The sequence below is a fragment of the Pygocentrus nattereri genome, chromosome 7 (assembly GCF_015220715.1).
Source record: "Pygocentrus nattereri isolate fPygNat1 chromosome 7, fPygNat1.pri, whole genome shotgun sequence".
NCBI classification, from domain to species: Eukaryota; Metazoa; Chordata; class Actinopteri; order Characiformes; family Serrasalmidae; genus Pygocentrus; species Pygocentrus nattereri.
Window position 1 is genome coordinate 1169019 of NC_051217.1, and position 25929 is coordinate 1194947.

The window sequence follows — 25929 nt, forward strand, 5'->3', positions numbered from 1 at the left end:
CATCCATCCATCCATCCATCCATCCATCCATCCACTTTCCAAGCCGCTTCTTCGTCAGGGTCGCTGGGGGGGTGCTGGAGCCTATCCCAGCGGTCATCGGGCGGAAGGCAGGATACACCCTGGACAGGTCGCCAGTCCATCACAGGGCATTAAATATATCAAATTATGTGAAATATATTTAATTAAATTATAAATAATTCATGTAAAAACAAAAAGTAGTGTATTTAGGTATGTCATGTTTTAGCTTAACCATTTCTAAACCTGTCCTTCTGGAGGCCCGGAATTAGTTGTAGCCATTATCCAATACCTGGTTTATATCAATCAATACTTCACTGCATTCAAAAAAAGTAGCTTTTGTATTAAAATAGCTTCAGTTATGAAACTATTATTAATGACGTTGCTCCGACTTGACTGGCACTGCATGTCTTACACAGTCAGTGGGCCGTAGCCAACTTGGTCATTGGATAATCTCACAGATTCCTCTGTGTGGCACATTTACTGGTAAACCTGTTCAACCGGTGTCAGGTGCAGGCCTGTGAACCATGAACCAGTGATCAGTGTTTCTTCCTCATGTTCTCAGGGACTTCTTGGTGCTGTGACCCTCAGGTTGCTCATCAGACGTCTGTAGCTGGGTTTCTTTAGAGCTGATTTGTGCCCATGTTTGTTGTCACAAACAAGATTGAATTAAACTGAACTGATAGACGGGCGGATGAAGACTGTCATGTTTTCCAGGCACTCGACACGTGTATAGCTGTGCACGAGTAACCAGGCTACTAATCTGTGAGCTGTGGACTGAGCAGCCCTGTAAGCAGGAATGCGAGAAGATTAATCAGTAATGGGAATAGCTCTAAATGACTGGGCGTTTAGGGAATTACTCAATGCACAACAGGAGGCAAATCCGTTCTTGATGCTGTTTATTACAAATATCTCTTTAATATCAGCTCTCATCTCCACAAACTGCCTTTATCAGCGTCTACTCATACGCATTTTCTGGCTTACAATAACGCTAATGATGATTATAAAATCACAAACTGCATAATAACCAAGTCAGCAAATGCTATTTTAGACTCAAGCATAGTGTAACGACACAGAACGCATGACACAGAGACTGTCACACCTATTTCACAGCACTATTCATTTAATATGCAGCTCAAAGTTGATAAAACTATTCAGAATCAGCTGTAAAAGAAGCTGGCAGTCTGTGTAACGAAGGCAAAAGAAAACAGATGCATCTTCTGCGCTTGTGTGGCACATTTTACCTGCCAAAAGGCAATCTGAATATTATCTGTGTGCAATTTGAAAGTCAAAACAGATTCAACTGCAGCACCCAAGTTCCTTTCTTCAGGCACGGCAAGTTAATGGGTATTATTAAGGAATGAACGTTAGACACTCATATGTTATAATACATAATAAAGAAACTGTATGTCTATGTATATATAGAATAAGAAGCAAAAATGTTAGGACATTCAAAGTGAATGGGTTATTTTTGTTACATGTTTATCAAATGTGAATTTCAGATCAAAAGATGATTATAAGACTAAAGCACAGAATATCAGCTATTATTTCTGGGCAATGTTTTCCACAAATTTGTATCAGGGAGCGAGGTTGCAGATGCACATGTTTACATAAGCGACTTTTATTATTATGTAGATAATCAGCCAACGACATTTGCTGCCCAAATTTGGCTTCTTTTGTTTAGCACTGGAGCTGCATTCACAAAACAAACTACAACCAGGTTTCCATTGGGGTTGTGCAGACTTGTTGGTGTGGTTTAGGCAGAGGTGGACAAAGTACACAAACCATGTACCTGAGTTGAAGTCGAGACACCCAGGGTAAAATATTCCTCCAGTAAAAGTAGAAGTTCCTCCCTTTAGACCTCCACTTGAGTAAAAGTACTAAAGTATTTCCCTTCAAATGTACTTAAGTATAAAGTAAAAGTACTAAAAGAGTAATTCTGGCTCTGATCTGGTCCTGTTATCATTTTTATAACCAGACTGGCTTCATGAACTCATTTCAGGTGAAAGTCCTCCAGCGTCTCTCTTGGTAAACCAGTCTTTTAATACAACGTCATTAATTAGTGACGCTGACGTCTATTAAAATGATCAGAAGCACAAAACACTGAAGGTAAACAGTTTCCATCAGGGAGAACCGAGTGGCTCTGAAATCATTTTTTACACACAAGCAAAGTTTCAGTTTAAGATGACTTCATAAATTTGTTACAAGCTGAATAAAAACTGGCTTTAAACTCAGGATCACACATACGTTTTCCTGCTCACCTTTTCATCTGGAATGCAAACATGATGACGACAAACAATTACTTTGATTTAATAGAATGGATTTGTTTTATTGTCTTATTGTAGAGAAACTGTTCAAATGTCTTTACAATCACAGTAAATGGAACCAGGAGTTACAACGTCGACAACACAAATATGGTCATTTTTGCAATCCAGAACCACCAGTGAACCCACATGTGTCTTCTGAATATCAATGTGTAGTGTTGATGTCGATAAAATAAAGATAACTATTAAAGGATGAGTTCTTTGGATGTTATTTTCCCTTACAACTGGCTTGGACCCCTTTCGCCATAAGCTGAGTTTTGAAAAATTGCTTTCTGCCCAAAACCCAAACAATGCATTCATAGCTATTTTATGTAGTAACTATTAGGTACTATTTTGCCTTATAACAGCCTGCATGTGCTTCTCCTCCATTAAAGTTATAAAAAAAAGTTTCAGGTCAAAAACCTTTCATGTAATAACTTTCTATGAGGTTCCTGTCACTGTCTTAACAGTTCTGACTTTCACTAGTTTCTCTAAGCCGTTCACGCGTCAAACCACTGATTTTACAACTATTTAATTATGCAGAATGTTTGAAAAATTGGTGCAATTCTTCTTTAACAGCGTTAAAGACAGGCTTTGACATCTGATTGCATTAACACACGAAATAGCACAATAAATAGCACAGATGAACAGCAATATTAAAAAATGACATGAGATAGTCATTAATTTTGACTATAGATAGTAGTGATTCAGTGGTGTGGACAGGCAAAGCTGAAGAGTTTTACTTAAATAGTTTTTCAGAATTTTATTCAACGTTTATGAGCAAAGCATTCATTATTACAGAACATTGGTAATCTTTGAATAGAATGGAAAAGCCTCTTCCTTTAAGAAGTACAGCAAAACTGCATTACAATACACAGAGAAAATAAACTGTAGGATGATTTAGAATCATTCCATAATACTGTACATATATGAGCATACGCTCACGTGGTTTGGGAAGGCAGCACAGATTTATGTCTGATGTTGTAGGATGTGATTTATACAGTATACATCATTACATTCACTCAAATACGGCTGTTTGTGGGTAAACAGTCAATTGGCAAAATGTAGATTAATTGCTTAGATATTTCACATTTGTGTGTTTAGGATGTAAAACCAGAATGGTTTAGGTCAAATGTTCCACTGACAACCCTGAAGGAAATGGAATTAACAATATTTCAAAGCTTTCAAAGAACAACTTTCTTATTAAGAAAACACATCTTCCATTCAAGGAAACGAGAAAGTTCCAAATGCCAGTACTTTTCTAAAGGACTGTAAAGAGCCAGACACTCACTGTAAGGTTAGCAGGATTAATATACTGTCCCAGTAATTCACATTTGCAGCAAAATATTACAAATATGACACTAAAAAATAGATTGTAAAACAATAGAAAAGAAAAGTTTATCACAGTTTAGTTTCCACCAGCTGAATAAAAATAAACTATGTCCAGTCTCATGTTATTACGATGTAATACATTTTCAAAAGAAATAAAAAAAAAAAGTCTTACAGTCTGAAAAAGTGAATGTCCTAGTTGGTATGAAAAAGATGCATCTTCTTAAAAAAGGGAATGGTTGGCATTAAGTAACACAACGAATTTGAAAGTGGCCACTGTATTCACAATTTTGAAGCAGAACCAGTAAAAGTTAACAGAACTCACTGTTCTGACTCCGTTTTCCTCATTTAATGGCAAATCATGCACAAACATCTCCTTTCCTCAGGAGTACACAGGCAGCCATGTCCCACAGACGGGTTTACACGCTATTGCTCTACTGACCCACTGCCAGAGAGAAAACATCAACTAGTGGTTGTTCAAGCAGCGAAAGAGAAGAGGTAAAACAACCACAAAAAAGATTGTAAGACGTCACCATAAAATGTTAGAAGAGTGTAAAAATATCCCACAACACTGGAAATCATTAAACCCACAATGTCAACAGAGTTTGGTCTGCTGTACCACCCTATAGCTTGAGGTCCACGCTGATGAACCTCAATCTTTCACATTTCCAAGCATTCGCTGTGAAGTTAGCAGAATGGAGTATTGCTTGCCGAAATAAGAGACGCCAGACGTGGCACTTGAGGGTCATGTACTTTTCCACCAAGTCCGGTGGAGCCTAGCTTCTAAATGTTAGTGCAGCAGCATATGATCTATTCTTCTAACTGTCATCCGAGACTCTGGCTCACTATTGTTTTGTGTTGTTTTGTTTACATTAGTATACATATATATATATTTTTTTTGTTTTGCCCAAAAGCTTCCAAGACCAGGCAAGCGTGTTGAACATTTGGAGCTTAAAATCGTAAACACTGAAGCAACGCATGGCGCACTATTCAACACTTCAGGCCTGATGCAGAGTAAAGGTAAGTGGCGTTCATTTTGGTCCATGCAGCACCATTACAGTAGCAAAGCATCCCCTTTCCAGTGAACACAGAAGCCAGGTCCTTGGTCTCCACTTCGCTCCTCTCAGCTGAAGACCAGCTGGTCCCTCTTTTCTGTCCCCGGTGTAATAATTCAAATGCCCAGCTTCTTCTTGAGTTCAAAGTACGCATCGAACCTGGCCATGGCGTAGTCCTGGCGTGGAGACAGAAAGTCAACGTATCAGGATAGTGCGTGGGTACGATTTTCAGTCCTGCCATCATGTTGTCATGACCTCATATGTGTTTTTTACTCAGCGAAAGAAAACAATGCTAACAAGATCTTGTTACCTTGATCAAGCAAATATTTGAGGAAGTGTCACGCACTGCATAATTCTTCTGTCATGCTACACTGAACTGGCAAATATTTGGTTTTAGTTGTCAGGCAGCACAAACACTGCAGCGTCCATGTGTACACTTAGCCTTGCACCATTAATAAAAGCTGTGCTCGATTCCTAATGCAGTCCATATGCACTAAAATACGGACAGCTGTACTGTCTAAAGGCAGCCCAGTGTAGACATACTCAACATAAACATAACCATATGGCAGGAGCTCACCAGGTAGCCAAACTCGATGGTGGATATTCTTGCTTGGATCATGGACCACAGGCCCCAGAAGAAGTGCGAGGCAAGGGCAAACCTAAGAGAGAAGAGAAGTTTATTTAAAAAGTTGTGGACAATACGCAGAGAAACAAATTCCTGCTTTAGGAGTTGCGCGTCATTCTCGGATATATTCCAAGCAAAGTATTTCTCAGTCTCTGGCAGTCTCTCTACAGTGAGCTAGAGGCCCAGAGAGGGCAGCTCATTACTGTTCTGAATTATAGTGACCTGAGCTAACCACTCCTCTCCGTTTGGAGTTAGGAGAGCCAAGAGAATGCTCAGCCAACCATGTTAGACCTCCTGCTATGAACTGCTCAACTCATTAAAGGAGCAATAAGTAGGAAACTTCAATAAAAGTGTTGTGAAATATTAAGACCAAGTATTGAGTGCTGGTATACAGTGTGAAAAGCAGTCTTTGGACTAGGAGATATGCAAACATGGTGGTAACTTCCTCATCCTGTGTTATATGAGGCCAAGCACCTATGCCATGTGACCAACAGTAAGCTGGTTAAAACAATACCTGCTACTTACCACTGTCCCTTTAAAGTTTTCAATAACTGAAAGCTTAGAATTATGTTTACTCGAAATGTGGGCATAGTGAATGAAGTGTGCACATGTATTAAAGGATGATGTCTAACAAACTACTTGGCAACATAAAATAAACCAAAAAAACATGGTCACCTGTTAACTTCCACCAACATGTCCTCTCTGAGTTTCAGCTGGTCTTCCTCACTCAGCTTGGCTAGTTCCAGGTCATATTCTGACAGGTAGCTTTTAAAGAAATGCATCTGAAGGGAATAAAATAAATAAATAAATAAAAAAAGTCAATGTCAGGATAGTCAGTGTCATGACATCCTGTGGAACCATTCCACAGTTCCAGGTCCACACTCCGTGTCCACACTTGCAATGACCAAAGTCCACCCTCCAACATTTCATACCTGCTGAGCTTTGGTAGGGTAATTACTCGTGTTGGTTTTGAAAAATGGTGACGTGTCGCAGTTGTAGTCGTACATCCATTCACAGAAGAAGTTTCCGATGTCAAATCCTCTGCAAGACAAAGAAAGGTTCCTTTAAAAGGCACAGAGAACACAATGTCCACTCCATGAAACAATACAGCTGCCCCAAAAAAGACAAGTAGAGACACAGCCTGACAAACCACTAATCAGCTGGCAGAGCTACTAAGACCTCAGAAGGTCTTTGAGGCAAGTTTCACAGCTGCTGTGGAAACCACCAGACAAAAGGCACATCAAACACATCTTGAGGCCACGAGAGCTGCTCACCCCTGGTGGACTGGTGCAGTGAAACCAGGCTTTGACTGTTACCGTGCAGAACTTCGCAGACCAGGCGCATAGCTTGGGCGTAAAAAATAAAACAAGCACACACATGGTTGGCCTTCTTGAGGCTCTGCCCAAAAAGTCCCTATAATTGAGGGACCCCTTTCTATGGTTAAAGAACAAAATGACTACTCTAGCAGTGCCCTCACACACCAGAGCGTCACATTTTTGAGCTTGGGTGTCTATGGATGGTGCAAATCCGATCTATCTTGTGTTGGAACATGTGTGGGAATGTTAAGAGCCTTGACAAAAGTGTTTTGACTGTCCAATGGGATGGTTGCCAGAGGCTTCAACGTCTGGAAGTTGCTTCCGAGAAACTGGGCACCCCGAGCATTCCAAACTTATCAGACGCACTTCTCTGGGATAATACCGAGGGAAAGAGAGAAAGGCAGTACCTCTGAACTGAAAGCAAGTGTTCAAGATACAAAAGCTCAAAGCTGATGAAACACCAAGATGTACTTTAAATGACGCACACTGTCCCAGTGCGCTGTCTCTAAAACTAGACCATGAAAAGTCAAGCAAATGAAGCTGGGGAATTTAAAAAGTATGCCAATGCACTTAAGAAGACAAAGTAGATTGCGCTGAAGTCGTGGTTTGAAGTGCTTGGCACAAACCCACTAACACTATCAGCCGTGTCCTTGCAGTTTCTGAGGACAGCCAAGCTGTAGGAAACCATGTGGAGAAACCAAGGTCCTTTTTCAGAGTCAGTGTTGTAAGATCACCCCCCCCCCCCTCAAGACTCAGTGAGAAAATAATCTGATTATAATTCCACGACTTTGATATATAGAGAATGTTAGCCTCTCCCTTGTTACTCTATCTCTACCCTTAGACTGATGACAGACTAAGCGAATGTACATTCAACACTATGAGGCTTACATACCTGTAGTTGTAGCTGCTGTACTCAAAGTCAATCAGCATGAGCTTCTGCTTGTCCATGTTCTCCCTGCCACTCAGGAGAAGTATGTTTCCTGTTCACAGACAAAATGAAAGAGTTATTAAAACCATGATCTGGTTCAGCCAAGAATCACATGTACCCTTCTCCAAATGTAGCTCATCAGTTAAGACATGTTTAGTATCTAAAGTTTGCCTCTTTTGTTCAGCACTGGATCTACGAGGTTAATGTAGCCAGGAAGGAAGTTTTACAAGCCCACCAGTTAACTGCGCAAACTGCATGTCTAAATCAACACACACTTGACTCGTCACCACATCAAGTTGTTAACTAATCCCAAGTAGACTAGAATGCTTATGTGGTTTCTAACACTGTATGGCTTTCTTAATCTATAAAAATGGATAATAAATAAAGGGTTATGTGAAATGACCACATAAATGACCACATAAATGGGCCAGTATAAGCTTCGATTTCTTGTTAGCTACATTAGCCTCGTAATGCAAAGAAGTAAACTTCAGGCACCAAAGACGTCTTGGCTGAAGGACTCATTGGTTTAAGGAAAAGATTGTGTACATTTGATTTTAGGCTAAAAACCTCATTAATCTTAGGACTGAGTGAAGAACACTGGAGAATGCTTTTGCTCTACCTTCTTGTAAGTCATTGTGGCAGAAAACAACAGGAGACCGAGTGGATTCCAGTAGACACCTGCACACACAATCAATTGTTTAGCTTCTCATGCTCAGTATGAGGCCGTCTTTCAGCACTACGTGACAGGTTTTACTATATATCAAGTTTCTTGACCTCAGCCAACGGCAGTTTTCCATGGGCTGTATGAAGTGTGTAGGTGTTACTGTGGAATGTGTGTGATTTTGTTGTTTGCTTTACCTGAGGCTCTCCATCTCCTGAGGCAGGCCGTAGGTCATTAGTTGAGTGAACTTACGCAGGTGTGTCTCTCTGGTGAATGTCAGACTTTGCACCTGACTCATGTATCTGTGCAAAAGGGGAGCACAATGAATGACCTAGAGATACAGTAGTTCACTGGGCCATAAACACTCAACAGGACTTCTAGTCTTCCATCACCGTGAGAATTCTCAGCCCTGTTCACCATTTCAGATCTTGACATATCTGGCCCTGGCCTTCTGTGAATGGTTCTGTGGTTCTGTTACATGTGGGTTAGGAGTTGGAATACATCAAAAAACTGATTTGGCTGGGTGTCCTCAAAGTCTGAATTAGCAAGCTCTGAAACACAGCTCCTCGCATCATATCGAGTAATTGGACGCTCAGTAAGTGTAAAGTGTAGATAACCTGTTAACACTAACAGTATTTTTAATCTTTGGCTATTCCCTTTCTAGATCTTACAGAAAAATGTTACCTCTCTACCTAGAGTCTAGAGCCAATCATGGGGGCAGTCGGGGGCTGGAGGTTAGGGAACCAGCCCTTTGACCGGAAGGTTGCCGGTTCGATCCCCTTGGCTTATGGTCCATGACTGAAGTGCCCTTGGGCAAGACACCTAACCCCCAATTGCTCACAGTGTGTAAACACAGTGACAAATGGTTATTAATTCTAGAAATGCTGGCTAATATGTACCTACAGGAGATGCTGTAGGTTACGGGACTTTCCAGAACAACACCACAGCCTGAACTATTGAAACCAGGGTTGCAGGGTCACTCACTTTTCCATCGTGCCAAACAGCCATTTGGGCTCCTTGTTAAAAGGCATCCTCATTCTGTGGAACTTAGCAATCTTCTCAGCAATCTCAGCACATATACTGGGTATTCTCAGTTCTTCAGTGGCAAGCTTTCGGCTCTGTGGACACAGAAGGGCAGGGTAAAAGAGCGTAGGGTAAAATAACTGCTTGATACCCATCTGAAGAATCATCAAATTAAATGAATAGATAGCATTACACAATTACTCGTACCACCCACTTGAAAGCTGAAACCACCTAAAACCATTTGCCTACATTAGATCAGGTTTGTTCTGTTTTGTACGTGCCCTACCTTTTCCGTCCTTTTTTATTTTTATTTCTAGATATTGTGTGTGTAAATTAACAAATGGTAAATCATTGGTGTCTGCGAACAGAAATTTGGGCTAGGTTTAATTACATGAATGATTCCAATTTCTATAAGGTAATAGCTATTTTTCCCAGATGCTGGCTTTACAGGTGCACCTCAATAAATTAGAATATCATTGAAAGGTTCATTTATTTCAGTAATTCAATTCAAAAAGTGAAACTTGTATATTATATAGATGCATTACACACAGAGTGATCTATTTCAAGTGTTTCTTTTAATGTTGATGAAAATGGCCTACAGCCAATGAAAACCCAAATGTATGTCAGAAAATTTGAATACAGGGAAAACGTTCAACATTGCAGACTCATGGTGTCATACTCTAATCAGCTAATCCACACAAAACACCTGCAAAGCCTGTGAATGGTCCCTCAGTCTGGTTCAGGAGGCTACACAATCACGCTGCTGTATCCAAGCATATAAATCAAAAGTTGAGTGGAAGGAAAAAGTGTGGTAGAAAAAAAGTGCACGAGCAACAGGGATAACTGCAGCCTTGAAAGGATCGTCAAGAAAAGGCTTTGGGGGAGATTCACAAGGAGTGGACTGCTGCTGGAGTCAGTGCTTCAAGAGCCCCCACACACAGACGTACCCAGGACATCTTATGACCCAGAGACAACGTCAGAAGCATCAAGGATAAAAAGGACTGGACTGTTGCTCAGTGCTGTTTTCAGATGAAAGTAAATGTTGCATTTCATTTAGAAATCAAGGTCCCAGAGTCTGGAGGAAGAGTGGAGAGGCACAGAATCCAAGCTGCCTGAGGTCTAGTGTGAAGTTTCCACAATCAGTGATGGTTTGGGGAGCCATGTCATCTGCTGGTGTTGGTCCACCGTGTTCTATCAAGTTTAGAGCACTTCATGCTTCCCTCGGCTGACCAGCTTTATGGAGACACGGATTTAATTTTCCAGCAGGACTTTGAACCTGCACACACTGCCAAAAGTACCAAAACCTGGTTTACTAACCACAGAATCACTGTGCTTGATTGGCCAGCAAACTCACCTGACCTAAACCCCTTAGAGAATCTATGGAGTATTGTCAAGAGGAAGATGAGAGACACCAGACCCAACAATGCAGACGAGCTGAAGGCCACTATCAAAGCAACCTGGGCTTCCAAAACACTTCAACAGTGCCACAGGCTGATTGCCTCCATGCCACGCTGCATTAATGCAGTAATTCATGCAAAAGGTGCCCCGACCAAGTATTGAGTGCATATGCTGTACATACTTTTCAGCAGGCCGACATTTACATATTAAAAATATTTTTTTAATTGGTCTTATATAATATTCAAATTTTCCGAGATACTGACTTTTAGGTTTTCATTGGCTGTAGGCCATAATCATCAACATTGAAAGAAATAAACGCTTGAAATAGATCAATCTGTGTGTAATGAATCTATATAATACACGAGTCTCACTTTTTGAACTGAATTACTGAAATAAATTAACTTTTCGATGATATTCTAATTTATTGAGATGCACCTGTATATGCAGAGAGTGTTTTATGCTTAAGTTATTTAACATTTCTGAACTGAGCTGATTACATAAGCCAGACTATATGTAATCCAGTATTACCCAGCTTTGCACAAACAATGCAAGTCATGCAAACATTAATGTAGAGCAAACTTTATTTATACTGAATTTCTGCTGATTCCTAGAATTATTTTCAGTGAATTTCATGCTTAAAACACGAAATCGCTGTGTAATCACTGCACACCACTGTGACTCAGAGTAAAGCTAAAATGAAATAACAGGGGCGACACTTTATTTTGAGAGTCCACTGTAGACGCTCTGTAGATGTTCACTGGGTCTATATCTACGCCTACAACATTTAACCTAAACACAGCCCTAAACTACAACCCAGCATGTAAACCTAGACCTAAACCCTAACTGTAATCTTGCTAATAATCAACTTCACCACAGTTTGTTAACTATTAAAGCATCTTTCAATAATCTATACAGTCGTTTAAACATCCTCTGTCAAATTACATTTTGTTGATTTTCCAAGTGAAAATAAAAACACATCCTTTACATAGAACATACATCTGCACATTTTAATGCATTACTACTGTTTATTTGCTTAATTTAATATAATGGGGGAAAAATAAAACACAAAATGTACGGCACATTTTATGCTTAATTTTTTTTCCAATATCCTAAACTCAGCAAATAAACTGTGCACTAAAAATTGCAGAAAAATGTCATATTTACATTTGCTCCTTGTAAAGTTTGTGTTAACTTATTTTCACTCAATTCAAACAAATCAACAAAACATGTAATACAACAGAGGGTCAAACATTGGTCAAAAATTCTACTTGACCAGGGTCACCCAAACTTTTGCATACAACTAAAACATAGTGACCAATGCAGGCGCTTAAGAGCATAAACTGAAATACTGAAGAACAATTCCAACTTTATTATATCATTCTAGTAAACTTACATAACTCTAATAATTAGACTCTCTTCTGAGCCTTTGCAAAAAAGAACCGTTACTGGTTCAAAATACCTGCTCAAATTAATTAAGCACCACATGACCAGGATGGTATGCACAATCACACACGCATGCATATGCAGACCTAAATCAAATGTTGACAGTGCTCCCTTTGGTTCCCATGCTAATACGACTGAAACGCCAGCCCTGCATGTTGGCTTCCAAACACACACTCTCACATGATTCCCTATCATCATGAGGACATGTGGTCCTCACAAAGCCTAAATACAAACCCACTCATCCTAATAAACACAGACACAAGCAATTCCTGCTGGCTGATCGATGATCATGGCTTTACACTGCAAGACTCACTGGCACAAACTGTTCCAGTCTCCCCTGGGGGAAGATGCCATAGAGCTTAGGGCCCAGCTGCCTCTCGGCCAGAATGGCAAACATCACGCTCTCCAGGATCATAGCTTCAGCTCCCTGCGGACACACAAACACATACACATGATTTAACAGTCAATCTCTCATCAAACAAAAGGTACAGCAGCTCTGCAGTCTTTCCACACCGCACCGCTAAGAACAGCTTCAGTAATTGGCGAAATGGAAAGTCACATGACTCATATTGGACTATTCCTGGAGGTGTGTTTGAACAGGTCTGTGGATGTTTGTTAGTTGAGGCTGTTAACATTGGTCAACCTTAGGAAGGAGGGTTAGTAGGACAGACAGATGAAGTCATCAACCTTCCGAGACACAGGCAAAGGTTTATATGCTTAGGCTTAGTTATAACAAGCTTATGGTTACATCTCAAGGGGTCCGCTGTTCACTCAATGATGCAAACGTAACAGGTTAGAATAAAAATAAATAAATAAATAAATAAATGAATCAAAATTGCTGAAACGTTTTAGTCTAAAATGTAATACACAGAAATTACATTCAAATATACTCCAGTTTAGAATATATTGGCCACATCATTTCCTACAGGTCCTTCCAGTGCGGTCTTCTGAAATGAATCGATTTTCCACTGACTTTAATGAAACGGCAGCCGGAGCTGACGGTCGCATGTGAATTCAACAGCAGCACTGTAGCAAGTGGACCTCAGCGAGAAAACGGCAGCTCTAAGAAACAAGTGAACGATTGTGTGGAGAGGAGCTGAGCTTGCCAAACCACTCGTCTTTAATTTTGGCCGCTTAACTAAGGATGACATCAGACTTTTTCAAAAGGCCTTGGGGCTGTATTTGAGTGCCAAATATGCTGAATTCCCTCATAGTTTGTATGTCTAAGTAGATAAAATGTCGAATATTATAGACAAATATACAAATGCAACATATCACAGGTGGGCATAATGAAAAAAACATTTTGGGGGGAATTAAAAATATAAAAAAAAAAATCAATCTCATGAAAAAGTTAGTTTTCTTCACCAGTGACACTGTATGTACATACAGACATAATCAATATAGTGGCCTTGTGCTTTGTGTCTGATGACTGGAAACAGCATTGAACCGATGGAATGTAATGTTATGTAATGTATATTAATGCTGATGTGGGAGTTCTCACACGAAAATCTCCTCAGCTCTTAATCTCAATTATAGTAATCATGGCATACATTTTGTGCACGTTGCTCACACAAACAGCGTCAGGAGTTCTCAGTTCGGCAGCTCTGAAAGGACAGCAGCGCGGGCGAAGTCAGCCGAAGTTTTGGCACCCCTGGTCAATTTCTATTTGGTTGAATTTGAAGTGAAAATAAGTGCATGTCCTCAGTCCACGTCACAGAAAACACACATCTGCACATTTTAACACACGAAAGTTTGCACAGAGCATATTTCATGTGTTTTATCTTCCCCAGTGTGTTTAAATTCAGGGAATTTAAATGTGCAGAAGTTTGTTCTCTGTACTTCTAACTTGCATCAAGAAAACATCATTTGACTGATGTTAAAACTTTTGCATTGGACTGTAGAATAAAGGCTGATAAATACTTTTCACAGCAAAAGTAAAGAACGTCTATCTTACTGAATGTAATATGAAACCAGAGTACATCAACCTCGTTAACCTTGTCAACCCCCCCCAACCCCCCACCCCCCACCCCCCACCTACAATACACAGTGATTGCAGAAGGGCCGCTTTCTGGTTTTATGTGGAGGCTGTATAACGTGAGAGTAGATCTAATAGGTCTAATAAAAGTATCCTTACTTCCTTTTGCTCTGTGTTTGACTGGATTCATGTGATATTTTGCACCACGGTCCCCAGTTGCGCAATCTCACAGTCAACAAAAGAAGGCCAGTAAATGTGATGAACCACATCCTGTTCTCTCCAGCGAAGCAAAACAGGAACACGAGGAGCAGAACACAGCTCCAGCGTGGAAGGAAGCCGCACTTCCTCTTAACGTAGGGCCACTTTGGAAACAACCTTTGAGATTTTGAGGAGTAACGAATTGTGGAAAAAAGTGTGGAAATGTCAAGATTCAAAATCCACAGGCCGACCGCAATGATGAGCCGCGGAGTCTCGGCCAGCAGCAAGCTGACTGCCATGTAACACTCCACCCAGGGACCATGTTCTGCTGAGGAGAGAAGATCTCTCACCACAAGGTCTCTGATGATTTTTTTTTTTTTTTCAGGAAATCGCTCACCGCACTTTAGTTTAAGGGCTGGTATAAACACCTCTTCCTCATTCTCATAACTGGTTACAGTTATTACTGACAAATATGTCTTAAGATTAATAACTAAAAAAATAAGCCTGCAGTTTGAGTTAGATGTATTTGTGTCGTCTGACCCGTTAAGATGCAAACTTCTTTTCCTCACTCTCATAAATCTGTATGCTAGTTTTGGCCCCCCTGGTCAAATGACACATTTCTTTGATGTTGAAAGTGAAAGTAAGTTAACACACATTCGCACATTATAACGCGCAGTTACCGTTTCATCGCTGAATTTAACATATTGGACAAAAAAAAGTCTTATTTCTTCAATATGTTAAACTTAAATATGGTAAATAGTCAACTTGCACTAAAAAATGCCATATTTAAATGTGTTCTCTGTAAATAATGTGTCAATTTATTTTTACTTAGAAAATCACAAAATGTTATTTTGTGTGTGTGTGTGTGTGTGTGTGTGTGTGTGTGTGTGTGTGTGTGTGTGTGTGTGAGTTCGATTTTTTGCATGCAGCTGTCACTACATAATTTACTAGTTTCATAGTAATTATTGCATATTTTCAGATTTGGAACAAAAGGGCTTTGAGAATATAACTCCTGATAAGATATGGAGTTAAGATCTTCGTAATGCATAATAACATATTTTAAATGTCTATACAGTCTAATATGCACAAAGCAGTCAGAACTGCAGGGCAGCCATGCATGAAAATATCCTAAACATTCTACAGGTCGCCAGACGTTGTCTAGGTGTGTCATCTTATCGAGATGCTGATGGTAAACAGGCTGCATTCCTTGTGTTAACCAAGGAACACTTGCTTCTATAACGGACTTCTGAGGTTTCACAAGGGCAAATTTTAAAAGCTGTCTGATCACATCTTTAAACACGGATGCTTAAGAAAAGGCAAATATCGCTGAGTACCCAACTTAAGAGATTCTACACCTGTATCTCCTGACCAGTCCTCACCTGCTCCAAATCAGGAGCACCTCCTGTTCATTAGCACCTGCACCTGTTCTCAATTCAAGGCCTCATTAACACATTCATAAATACTCCAGTTTCCCTCTGTATTTTCTCAAGACTTGCTAGTTTATGCAAGCGTCCATACGTGGGTGGTCACTGAACGTACTCAAGGAACATTCAGGTGGATTTGTACTTGTACTTTCCTGAGTGTTTCAAATGATAAAGCTTTTATTTCTACACAAAGACAGTTGATAGCTAAATAATCAACTTTTCACTCCGTTACATTTTAATCATTTGGTTATTCGTTCCTTTTCTTATTAGTTACTTGTTTTTGAAATTTCTATGTATTTCGAACCTTGGCCTGCCTCTTCTGGTATGATGGCCATGTAATTACTTTTAATAAATTCTGCCTGTAATTTTGAACAGTTAGATTATGACCGCTGTAAAAGTCCAAATAAAATAACTTGGGATCCGAATCTGATTTTCACACCAAATCCCAGTTTTTGTGTTTGGCTGTTCACATTGGCTTTTAAACGCGACCTGTTTGCGACGAGATCAGCTCCTAAACCGTCGTCCAGAGGTAAACGATCATGATGGCCAGAGAACGGCTATCGCTTCAGTTTCGTCTTCGCCAGGATCACAGGAGGGCCGCGTAAACGGAGCCTTGGCTCATGCATTCTACCATTATGACTCTCATTCATCTTGCATATCATATTTTCAAACAGAACTAAGCTTAACAGAGCTTAGTCCTTTAATCCAGAGATCTCACCTGGTATCTCAGTCTCTACTGCTATATAGATCGCTATAGATGACTTGGCATGATCCAGTATTTTCTGAGAATAATACAGCGATTATTATATGACATTATAAACCTGATCTCTGATCAAAGCATAGCCTGTCCAATCACATGGTCATAGCGGCACGTAGTCATGAGAGATAATCCTTCCTATAAGCTCCGGAATATTCAACAATTATAACAATCACAACTTCAATAGCAGAGCCAATTCTATTAACTTTAAGAGGAACTGGGGGAACCTTACACACCTAAAAATGATGGGTTTTTTTTAAGGGTTCTTTAGTAAAGGCAACGGTTCTCTTTAGCATCATGATGGGTTCTTCTATTGTTTCGATTTAAAGCTGGTAACAATAGAAAAACTCTTTCTGGTGCTATACAGAGCCATATGTAATATATGCTCCATCAATCTGAAGAACAATTTCATCATGCCATTCAAGCATGAAATGGTTCTATATGAAATCCACGGTTCTAAAGAGGATAATTGCCTTTACTAAAGAGCCCTGTAAAAAGTGCGGTAAGTGTGTAAACTTACTGTTCAGTTATTAATCTTAAAGAACTATTATGACACTATGACACTAATAAGAAAATTATGATAGGAGGTAAGGAGACACGTGTGATCCCTTAGGGTTTAAGGGATGAAGTTCACGCGGTCCTTCAAACATTTTTACAATTTTTTATTGTTGTTTTTGTACAGGCTGGCATTTTTATGGGCAGAGACACCACCCAGCCCTTTGGCAAAGGCACAATTACATCACAAGTACACAACACATACTCGTTTTGTTTATATATTCTAGAGCCACTAGTTTATTTAGTTTTGTAAAAGGCTCAGGACCTCTGCCAAATGCCAGGACGGGGCCCGGTGCTTTCTGCTTACAAGTCTCTTTGTCCTCTGGAATTACTTGGCCGGTTTCTTACGCTGTTCAGATAACCTGAAATGCGTGACATGTTTGACTGCTGAGGTGCGGTCACAAGAAATGGTTTTCTAGCCCAGCCTCTGAATGCGTTCTAGCCTGGTCAGTTCCCAAGTTGGTAAAAGGTAATTCTGATTTTACTGCTGTGGTAGTGAAAGAAAGGGAGGTTTCACCTGCATGATCAGTACGAACGATCAGTACGAACGATCAGTACGAACGATCAGTACGAACGATCAGTACGTCCGTCTTTCTAATTATGTAGATGAGGCACGTGGTTTACATACGAGGAAGTACGTGAAATAATCTACTGATTTAATGCAGTTAAAGTGTTTATTTTTGTCTTCTATTTATTTCTGTGAACTCACTTTATAATATATTCAAAAAATAATTCCCAGTCAAGTATATTTAATCCCCAGAGTAAAGCATTTTAAACGAATCATTTACCAAAAATTTCCATGGCGATACGGTGTCAAGTGAGGATATTATTATCTTGATATGAGTTCTCGTCTTCGGGAGAACCAAAAAAAACCCCCAGCTTCCTGTGCGCTCTCATTCGTTGGCTGACTGAAGCATATGACGGCATTCTGCCAGCTCTAAAGGAAAAGTATGAACGCTTTAAACACTGCTTGCCCACATTTACGTAAACGTGCTGGAAAAAGCCAGGCAGGAATTGTTACATCTTTAAAAAACAACTGTTGACACATGCACCTCGGGGTTCTTCACGCAGGTGAAGAAATAAAGATTACAGATTGATTTCATCTTCAAGGTCTGCGAATGTGAACTCAAAGCAGAGTTTTGCTCTTTATCCTGGTCTAAAGGTAAAGTGGAAACGACTGTACCCGTACAAATCCGGAGAGACCAGCTTCTGATGAAAGTACGGCCCTCCTGCAACGCATCCTGCCAGCCCTGACACCTCCATGGACTCCAGAATCCTCTGGGAGATCATGTAACTCCTGACCTTCCACCCCGCACCAATCACCATTCAGCTTCTCCTGAATACTAAATCTGTTTCACCTGTTCCCGTCTTCGCTCGCCTAGTTAGAGAAGCATGAAGCCCAGGCTTTTAGTTTAGCTCATCGTGAGGCTCTGCATCTTTTGAGAATTGTCACTTTGGTTGTTGGTATTTCTGGATTATGACTACTTTTCTGTGTTTTGGCCTTTGCCCCCTTTGCCTTCGCCCTTTGGACCGTTTGACTGGTTATGTTTGTTTGTACCTTCTGATTTTTTTGGATTTGACCCATGCCCTGTTCCTTGACTCTAATTTTGGATCACGATTCTACAAATAAAGACTTTTTTTCTTTTTTCATCCACGAGCGTCTGAGTCATTCTGGCACGTTACACCAACCCAAGTCTACTGAGTGAGTCAATGTCATGACTCATACCAGGAGAGATAATCCCGTGTGGTGAGGGTCATTCATGGCAGTAATAATAATAATAAAATAAAAAAAAAAAAACGAATATTGCCATTAATAAATAAAAGCTAGCAGAGGCTAGGCATTGTAATATTAATACCCACTGCTTTAACTATCTGCATCTCTTCACGCTCCTTAAACTGTAAGCTTACCTTTCAGTTATTAATACTAAAATGTATTGTTTAGTAAGGACAACGAATTATACGGTACGATAAGGGCTTCGACACGACCGTGTGAAGTGTTATGAGTAGTTATGAGAGTGAGGGAATTAAGTGCGGACCCTTTCAACATAAAGGGGTAACGTGCCAGTTTGTAATTTGGGTCACATTATTTATATAACTTTTTATCAGGGATCTAGAGATTAACTTGTTCACAGCTAACCTTATGTTACTGGTTCTGCTACAGCTGGTCCAGTCGTCGTCTACCCCCCCCCCCCCCCCCCCCCCCATCATACTTTCTTATATATTAGAAGAAATTAATAATACTGAAATATCCTTATCAAAACAAATCAAATCTCCAAAGTTGTAACCAAAAAAATTCTTAACTTTCAATATAAATTAATGTGCCCATTTGTCAATATTCACATAGTATAAAAAACAGCTGGCATTTTTAAATGGAGTTAAAATTGAGTTAAAGTTTTGTCTTAAAATGTACTTTCAAGTAACTGGATTAAATGTTAGAAGAAATGAAATATACTGAATTATTGCAGTTACTGTAACAAATCTAGTCTTCAAAACGGTAAATTTTCAGGAGAAGAAAAAAGAAAATGAATGTGACAATATTTTATTCCACGTCATTTTAAACTACTTATGTTGGCCCATTTGTTTATATTAAGAGTTTATATATTAAGAGTTATATTAAGAGTTTATATAAAGAGCCGCAGCCGTTTTCAAAAGGTGTTTACAAAAAGCATTTACACCACTTTGACATGAGTGACAATATATATGTGCCTTAAAATACAAAATATTCCGCAAACACGGACCGAAAACGCAGTACCAATCAAACGTGAAGCAGAACTGCAGTGCCATCGTTTTCCTGTCGCAGGGCAAGGCGCACAACACAACACAGAAATGGCAGAACAGGACGGGTGACATAACATGTTGTAAAACATCCATATTTCATTGCCATGGATCACTGGCTATGAGGTTTGGTTCCCTCGGCAACACCTGCTGCCTCACTTGCCGGCTTAATCAATCTCTCTGCCGCTCTCTGACTAAGCAGTGGTCATGTGACTTCAGGGCAGGGCAGCAGCTGTGGGGTTTTTCCACTGCTTCATGCCCCAAGCAGATCAGCCCACTCAATCAGCAGCACGCAGACAGCAACACCCAGCGCAGGGCAAAGATCTACCGCGTTGTGGCAACTGTGTAACTACGCATGGAGCTCCTGCAGTGTGAATAGCATGTGACAGAAAACCACATGCAGACTAGAACACATGCAAAGTAGGCAGCTGATGTCCAAGGAGGGCAGACAGGCTGGATTAAGCTTCTAATAGGATCCTTCACTACGTGCATTTGATGCTAGTAATGCGATTCAGCTGCGTCAGGGGAGGAGAAGCTTCCAGGCGTTTAGGTCATAATTCCTGGCCATCGCTCCTCAGAGAAAGGACACATTACTGAGAGGCATTAAACCAAATGTCGATATGTTGCTATTAGTGGGAAATCATGTTTTATATTTGTTTACAAGCCTTGAGCAGTGCTTTTATTTTTCTGTAGGAAAGCAGCTGAAAATCAGCCAAACGTACAGAAATGTTTAGCAATGTGCCTCATTCCAGTCTAGACTGAGTAAAGTAACGTATTAGGGATGATATACTGATATTGGCGTAATATCGGTATGATCGGATTTAACGATTTGATGTATTTACTGTACCCCAAAAGAGGCGACACCGAGCAGCTAAGCCAAAGTATCTGCATTTTATTCATCTGTAACCTCAGAAATAAATGTTACATTTCTCCATAATCCTAATCCAGGCAAATCCCGTCCAATTTCTCCTTTCTATAAATTCTCAGCATCTGTATTTGCATTGGCAGATATGTAGAGGTTTAGCACCAACAGTCAAATTATATCTTCTGCTACTTTTCTAAGTGAAAATAAGTCGACGCATCCTCCGCAGAGCACACACTTTCAGTACGCAACTCCTTTTGCTGAGTTTAACATATTGAAATACTAATTAATCTGTAAAATAAATGTGCCATGATTTGTTTTTTACCATATACTAAACCATATATTATCCCACTCTTTTCTGGATTATCAATTATTACTACTTGTTTGGTTTTGTTTTCTTTTATTTTGCAGACCCTTTTTATATTAAAAAGCCAAATTACACTTTATTTACATATTAGTGGCCCCTTTAATTTAAATACAGAGCATTACATAACACCACATCATGCTTATATATATATATATATTTTTTTTTTCCCAAAATGTCACATATACTGTTTTTCATGGCAATGTTTTATTATTCCCTATGTTAATATTAACTGTATAAACAGTACAGTTATATATATGTATAGTGTGTTCTCTGTAGAGATGTATTCATGTATTTCCACTTCAAAAAAAAAACCCAACAAAACAATTTGATCAGGGTGCCCAAACTTTCGCATACGACTGTACATGAAAAACGTTGGATATCAGGATCAGCCCACAATTCCCGTATCGATTCGTCCCTATGAATGAAAACGATTAAAGTATCACAAGTATTGTTTGACGTATTTCTCCTTTTCTCTATGAAGCTTTTGATTCGGATGATTTAGAGCTCCTCTCTGCAGTGGCAACGCGGTAAAACGGCAGCGGAGAACATGTTTATGGAAGAACGTGACCTTCAAGGTTTAAGAAATCGCAGTGAGGGCAAATCAAAACACAAAACATCAGACAACCCACACGAACTTCGTCTACCGGCCATGTGCTGGAAATATAAACAAAGCGTCACAACAGCAAAGGGACCGTCTGATTGCTTAACACTATAATCACACCACGGCCATGCATTGGGGTCGGCGTTTGGCTATGAATGGTTACAGGCAAGTGCAGTAGAGAAGAAAATGAATGAATCAGCCATGAAGTAAAAGAAAGGTTAAGCAGTGAGGCAAGGAAGTGACTCGTGTGTTTAAATTTCCTATGCATTTATCACCAGTAACCACGTGTCTCGTGAGGAGGGATGATTAAGAGAAGAACGTGTTCCTAACAGATGCTTAAGGTTTAATGGTGACTCTCCATAAACACAAATACAAAACCCAAAGTTCCCAACCAATAAATAAATAAATAAATAAATAAATAAATAAATCTTTTCCATTTGTTACTTACTTGAAAGTGATTTTCTTTGTTTGACTGTCTGGATTCCCCTTTATTACAGGACATCTAGCAATGAGAGAAAAAGCAAAAGACTAACCATAAGCACAAAGTGTTTGTTTTCTTTTTCCCCTTTTTTTTAAGAGCCATTTGATCTTCACAAGGAGGCAGCAACACACGATGAACAAACTCCCCTCCATTAAAGAAAAAAAAGACAGTTATAACTCAATATATTCTACCAGTACCATGTTGGAAGGAGTATAACCTTCAACAAACCCCGTAGTGCTTTAACGTTATAATCAAGCAAAAGTGGAGAGTGCGGAAGCTCTGGACAGGCTCAGAAGCTAGGAATTTATGGCCTCGCTGTTCAAGACGCATGGGTCTCCCAGATGGTGACCCAAGTTTTTTTTTTTTTTATTTGTTTGTTTTTTTCCCTCTTATCTTAAGGCTAAGATAGTTCTCTGAGAGTGGAGCATTTATTAAGCAGGTTTATAACTGCAATAATCAAAACCACATTCCGGCTGACCGAATCCTAGACTGTTCTCAAATACTGCTCAGAACACGAATCCATTAGCTACCACTTTAGTTCAGTCTAACTGGTTTGGTAACCACAGCGCAGAACACTAATTCTTTCAATGCAAGAGCAATTATTGACACATGAATAAAAAGCCTATTGTACTACAGGTCATTGCGGGCCACTTTGAATTTGTGGGGATATATCTTCAGGTAATCTCTTAGACACACTCAATTTTAAGCTTGATTTTTTCACAAATGACTGAAGTAAAGGCCAAGCTCTCTGGAATTAGGCCGTGCCTTGAGTTAAGGTTTATATCCAGGGTTTCTCTGCTTTAACCAGTGACTCCAGAGGACTGGAACGTGGAACGAGTACCACCTTATCAGAGAAGATATCAGAGAGGATATTGCACACTACGAGTTTTGCAACAGTCGTTTCTGTTTATAGTATATCCACCGTAAGATCAATGATAAGTCTCACAGAAAAGAGGAAAGCTGACTGCACGCTAAACTGCGCTGATTCTATATTTAAACCGAATTTACGCTTGTCTACGCTGTTTAGAGGACGTGTGTAGAGAAAGCAGACAGAGGCAGAGGATGTTTCAGACAGACAGCAATGCACACAATAAGGGTCAATGTCATAAGGTTTAAGCTTTTGACGTGGTGTGCGAGAACTTGGTTGAAGACAATGCTGTGGCTTCAGGGGATCTAATACTGTACCGTGACTGGTATGGTGGGATCACCTGGAAACAAGAGTGCTCAAGGCACGCTCCTTTGGCAAGCCTACGGCAAAGAAGACACGCATGTACAGCCATGGAGGTACATCACCCAACAAATACGGCAGTCCTCATTCAGACACCGGCATGCAGTCGAACAGACATGTCACACATGCTCTCACTCTTACACGCACGCACACACTCACACACACACACACACACACACACACACACACACACACTCACACACTCACTCACTCACACTCCCCTTTTTCAATGAGAAATACAAAAAAAATCCTGTGGCATCAACTTTCAGCCATAACCTCTTGGAGGTGGACCTTAATGACAAGTAACATTCGTGGCTACAATTGCAGACAACTGGACATTTGGAGAGCGACATCTATCACATGTGGAAATGCCACAGCGCCCTAATAGATGGCAAAGCATTTTCAGTTAATCATAAAATAGAAGTTACTGCCGTGAATTAAGCATTTGGCCCAAACTCCCCCGTGTGGTACACTCTGCCAGCAGACTTATATCAGCTTACCCATTAATGATTAACTGGCCTGAAAGCAGGACTGTGAAGGGAGTGGGAAGAGGTCAGAGTGACTGCGGTCCAGTAGCTATCAAAGGGGTTAATCTGACCTTATCCTCCAGCCACATTACAGATACACTGACCTGTGAGTCCTCAGCCACTTTATCGAGCAAGTGGGCGTTCCGGGTATTTCCATTTGATTTAGGCTAAGGGGGGGGGGGGTGTCGTGTCGACACATGTTGAGACAGTCTAAGGCATGGCCCACCATTACCTCACCGCGCAGCTACAGCACAACTCAAAGCAGATGGCAGTGATCATGGTAGACTGGTGTGGATGGCGAAGCCCACCTGCAGAATGGCTCCGTACAGGCGCAGCAGCACGTTCCTCGGCTCGTCCCCGGCGCTCTGCTGCTCCTCCGGGAGAGCGCAGAGAAACAGCTTGTTACTGAGACCCCCCCTGCGGTTGAAAGGCGTGGGAAAAGGGAACAAAGGGCACAAATTAAGCATTAAAATCGCATTTCACGCACACGGCGCTCACGTACGAGCCCGCTGGCCTACACTATCCACGCTGTCGTGTGCGCGACGCGCTCCGACAGCAGCTCCGTCCAGTTTAAGGAATCGGCGCAGCTCATTCAGCAGCGCGCACAGAGCCCTACAAACACGGAGCGAGGAGCCCGTCGCGGGTGCTGACCCACGAACTGAACCCTCTTATTCAGACCAAGCGAACACGCCTGTAAAACAGCAGCCCACCTGATGATGGTGATCTGAAACGCATCTTCTCCAACGGTCTTCCAGGCTCCGTGCAGGAACTCTCTGCACCACAGGTACGCCTTGTGCTTCGTCTGCTGGTCGGGCACGTCCGGGCGAGTGTCCTTGCACTCGGGCTCCGTGTCCGGCTGCACTTGGAGCGCGTTTTCTGTCACCAGCAAACCCAGCGACATCGAGGGGGAAGAGGAAACCCCATTGATGAATTTAGTCTTCATGTTTGCCTTTAGTGAGGACTGGAAAGCAGTTTCACAGGACGCCGTGACTCGACTGGAGAGGCCTGTGTAACGGCTGATAGCGCGTAGCGGGGAGGAGAGCAGACTCTGAGAAACAGCAGCACCAGCCGTGTGAGCTGCCTGAACTAGTGCGCCTCGGTCCGCCTTGCCTGCCTGCGTGCGGATGGATACCCCGCATATGGCGTTTGTTGTCGTGCGCGATTGGTTCAAGCAAAGGGGTCAGCTGCCCCACGGTGGGGCCACGCCCATACACGCAGTCACGCCCCCATTCGCCGATCCACACCCCGTTCTCATCTCTGATTGGTCGGCGCAGACACAGCCCCGTAACGCTGGCCTGTCTGTGCGCCGCAGCCACATCAACAACATAGCGGTGTCGGGATGTTTCGCATATTTCTGCGATGACTTCGGCGAGATAACGTTTGAAACGCGACGTGTGTTTGTGGGAAGACGTTTCCTGTCAAACTGGACGAAGATCTGGTTCCAAATCAGGAAAAAAAGCAATCAATCAATCAATCAATAAATAAATAAATAAAAACCGCTACTTCTGAGAATCCTGCCTTCAGCCTAATGACCAATCCAGCTGGGATGGGCTCCAGCACCCCCCTGCCCCGCAGACCCCGAGGGAGAAGCGGCTTACAAAATGTGTGTGTACTTCTGAGAGAGCCCTGACCTTAACCCTAACCTTAACCTTAACCCTGACCTTAACCCTAACCTTAACCTTAACCCTGACCTTAACCCTAACCTTAACCTTAACCCTAACCTTAACCCTAACCTTAACCTTAACCCTGACCTTAACCCTAACCTTAACCTTAACCTTAACCCTAACCTTAACCTTAAGCCTAACCTTAACCCTAACCTTAACCTTAACCCTAACCTTAACCCTAACCTTAACCTTAACCCTAACCTTAACCCTAACCTTAACCTTAAGCCTAACCTTAACCCTAACCTTAACCCTAACCTTAACCTTAACCCTAACCTTAACCCTAACCTTAACCTTAAGCCTAACCTTAACCCTAACCTTAACCTTAAGCCTAACCTTAAACCTTAACCCTAACCTTAACCCTAACCCTAACCCTATCCCTATCCCTAACCCTAACCTTAAGCCTAACCTTAAACCTTAAC

The 25929-nt window shown here is 41.0% G+C and overlaps 1 protein-coding gene across 2 annotated transcripts; it reads right to left on the bottom strand.

Annotated features, from left to right (window-relative positions):
• Positions 1 to 2318: 2318 nt before the first annotated feature.
• chka (choline kinase alpha) lies at positions 2319 to 24995 on the bottom strand. 2 transcript variants are annotated; one of them, XM_017692319.2, is made up of 12 exons: positions 24557 to 24995; positions 24155 to 24263; positions 22059 to 22112; positions 12410 to 12523; positions 9217 to 9350; positions 8430 to 8534; positions 8191 to 8249; positions 7536 to 7623; positions 6260 to 6368; positions 6003 to 6109; positions 5280 to 5361; positions 2319 to 4878 (listed from the first exon to the last, which is right to left on the bottom strand). In XM_017692319.2, the coding sequence occupies exons 1-12, from the start codon at positions 24787 to 24789 to the stop codon at positions 4819 to 4821; spliced, it is 1254 nt and encodes a 417-aa protein (XP_017547808.1). In that variant the 5' UTR covers positions 24790 to 24995; the 3' UTR covers positions 2319 to 4818. The 2 variants fall into 2 exon arrangements, with proteins under 2 accessions (XP_017547808.1, XP_017547817.1); XM_017692328.2 differs by lacking the exon at positions 22059 to 22112.
• Between the last annotated feature and the right edge of the window lie 934 nt (positions 24996 to 25929).

What these genes read in the sequence shown, in the direction of transcription:
- chka (XM_017692319.2), bottom strand. Translation starts at nt 24,789, where the DNA reads ATGAAGACTAAATTCATCAATGGGGTTTCCTCTTCCCCCTCGATGTCG. An exon ending in TTTCAGATCACCATCATCAG is followed by an intron (nt 24,264 to 24,556) that starts GTGGGCTGCTGT and finishes TTTCAACCGCAG; the next exon opens with GGGGGGTCTCAGTAACAAGC. An exon ending in ATGTTGGTGGAAGTTAACAG is followed by an intron (nt 5,362 to 6,002) that starts GTGACCATGTTT and finishes CTTCTCTCTTAG; the next exon opens with GTTTGCCCTTGCCTCGCACT.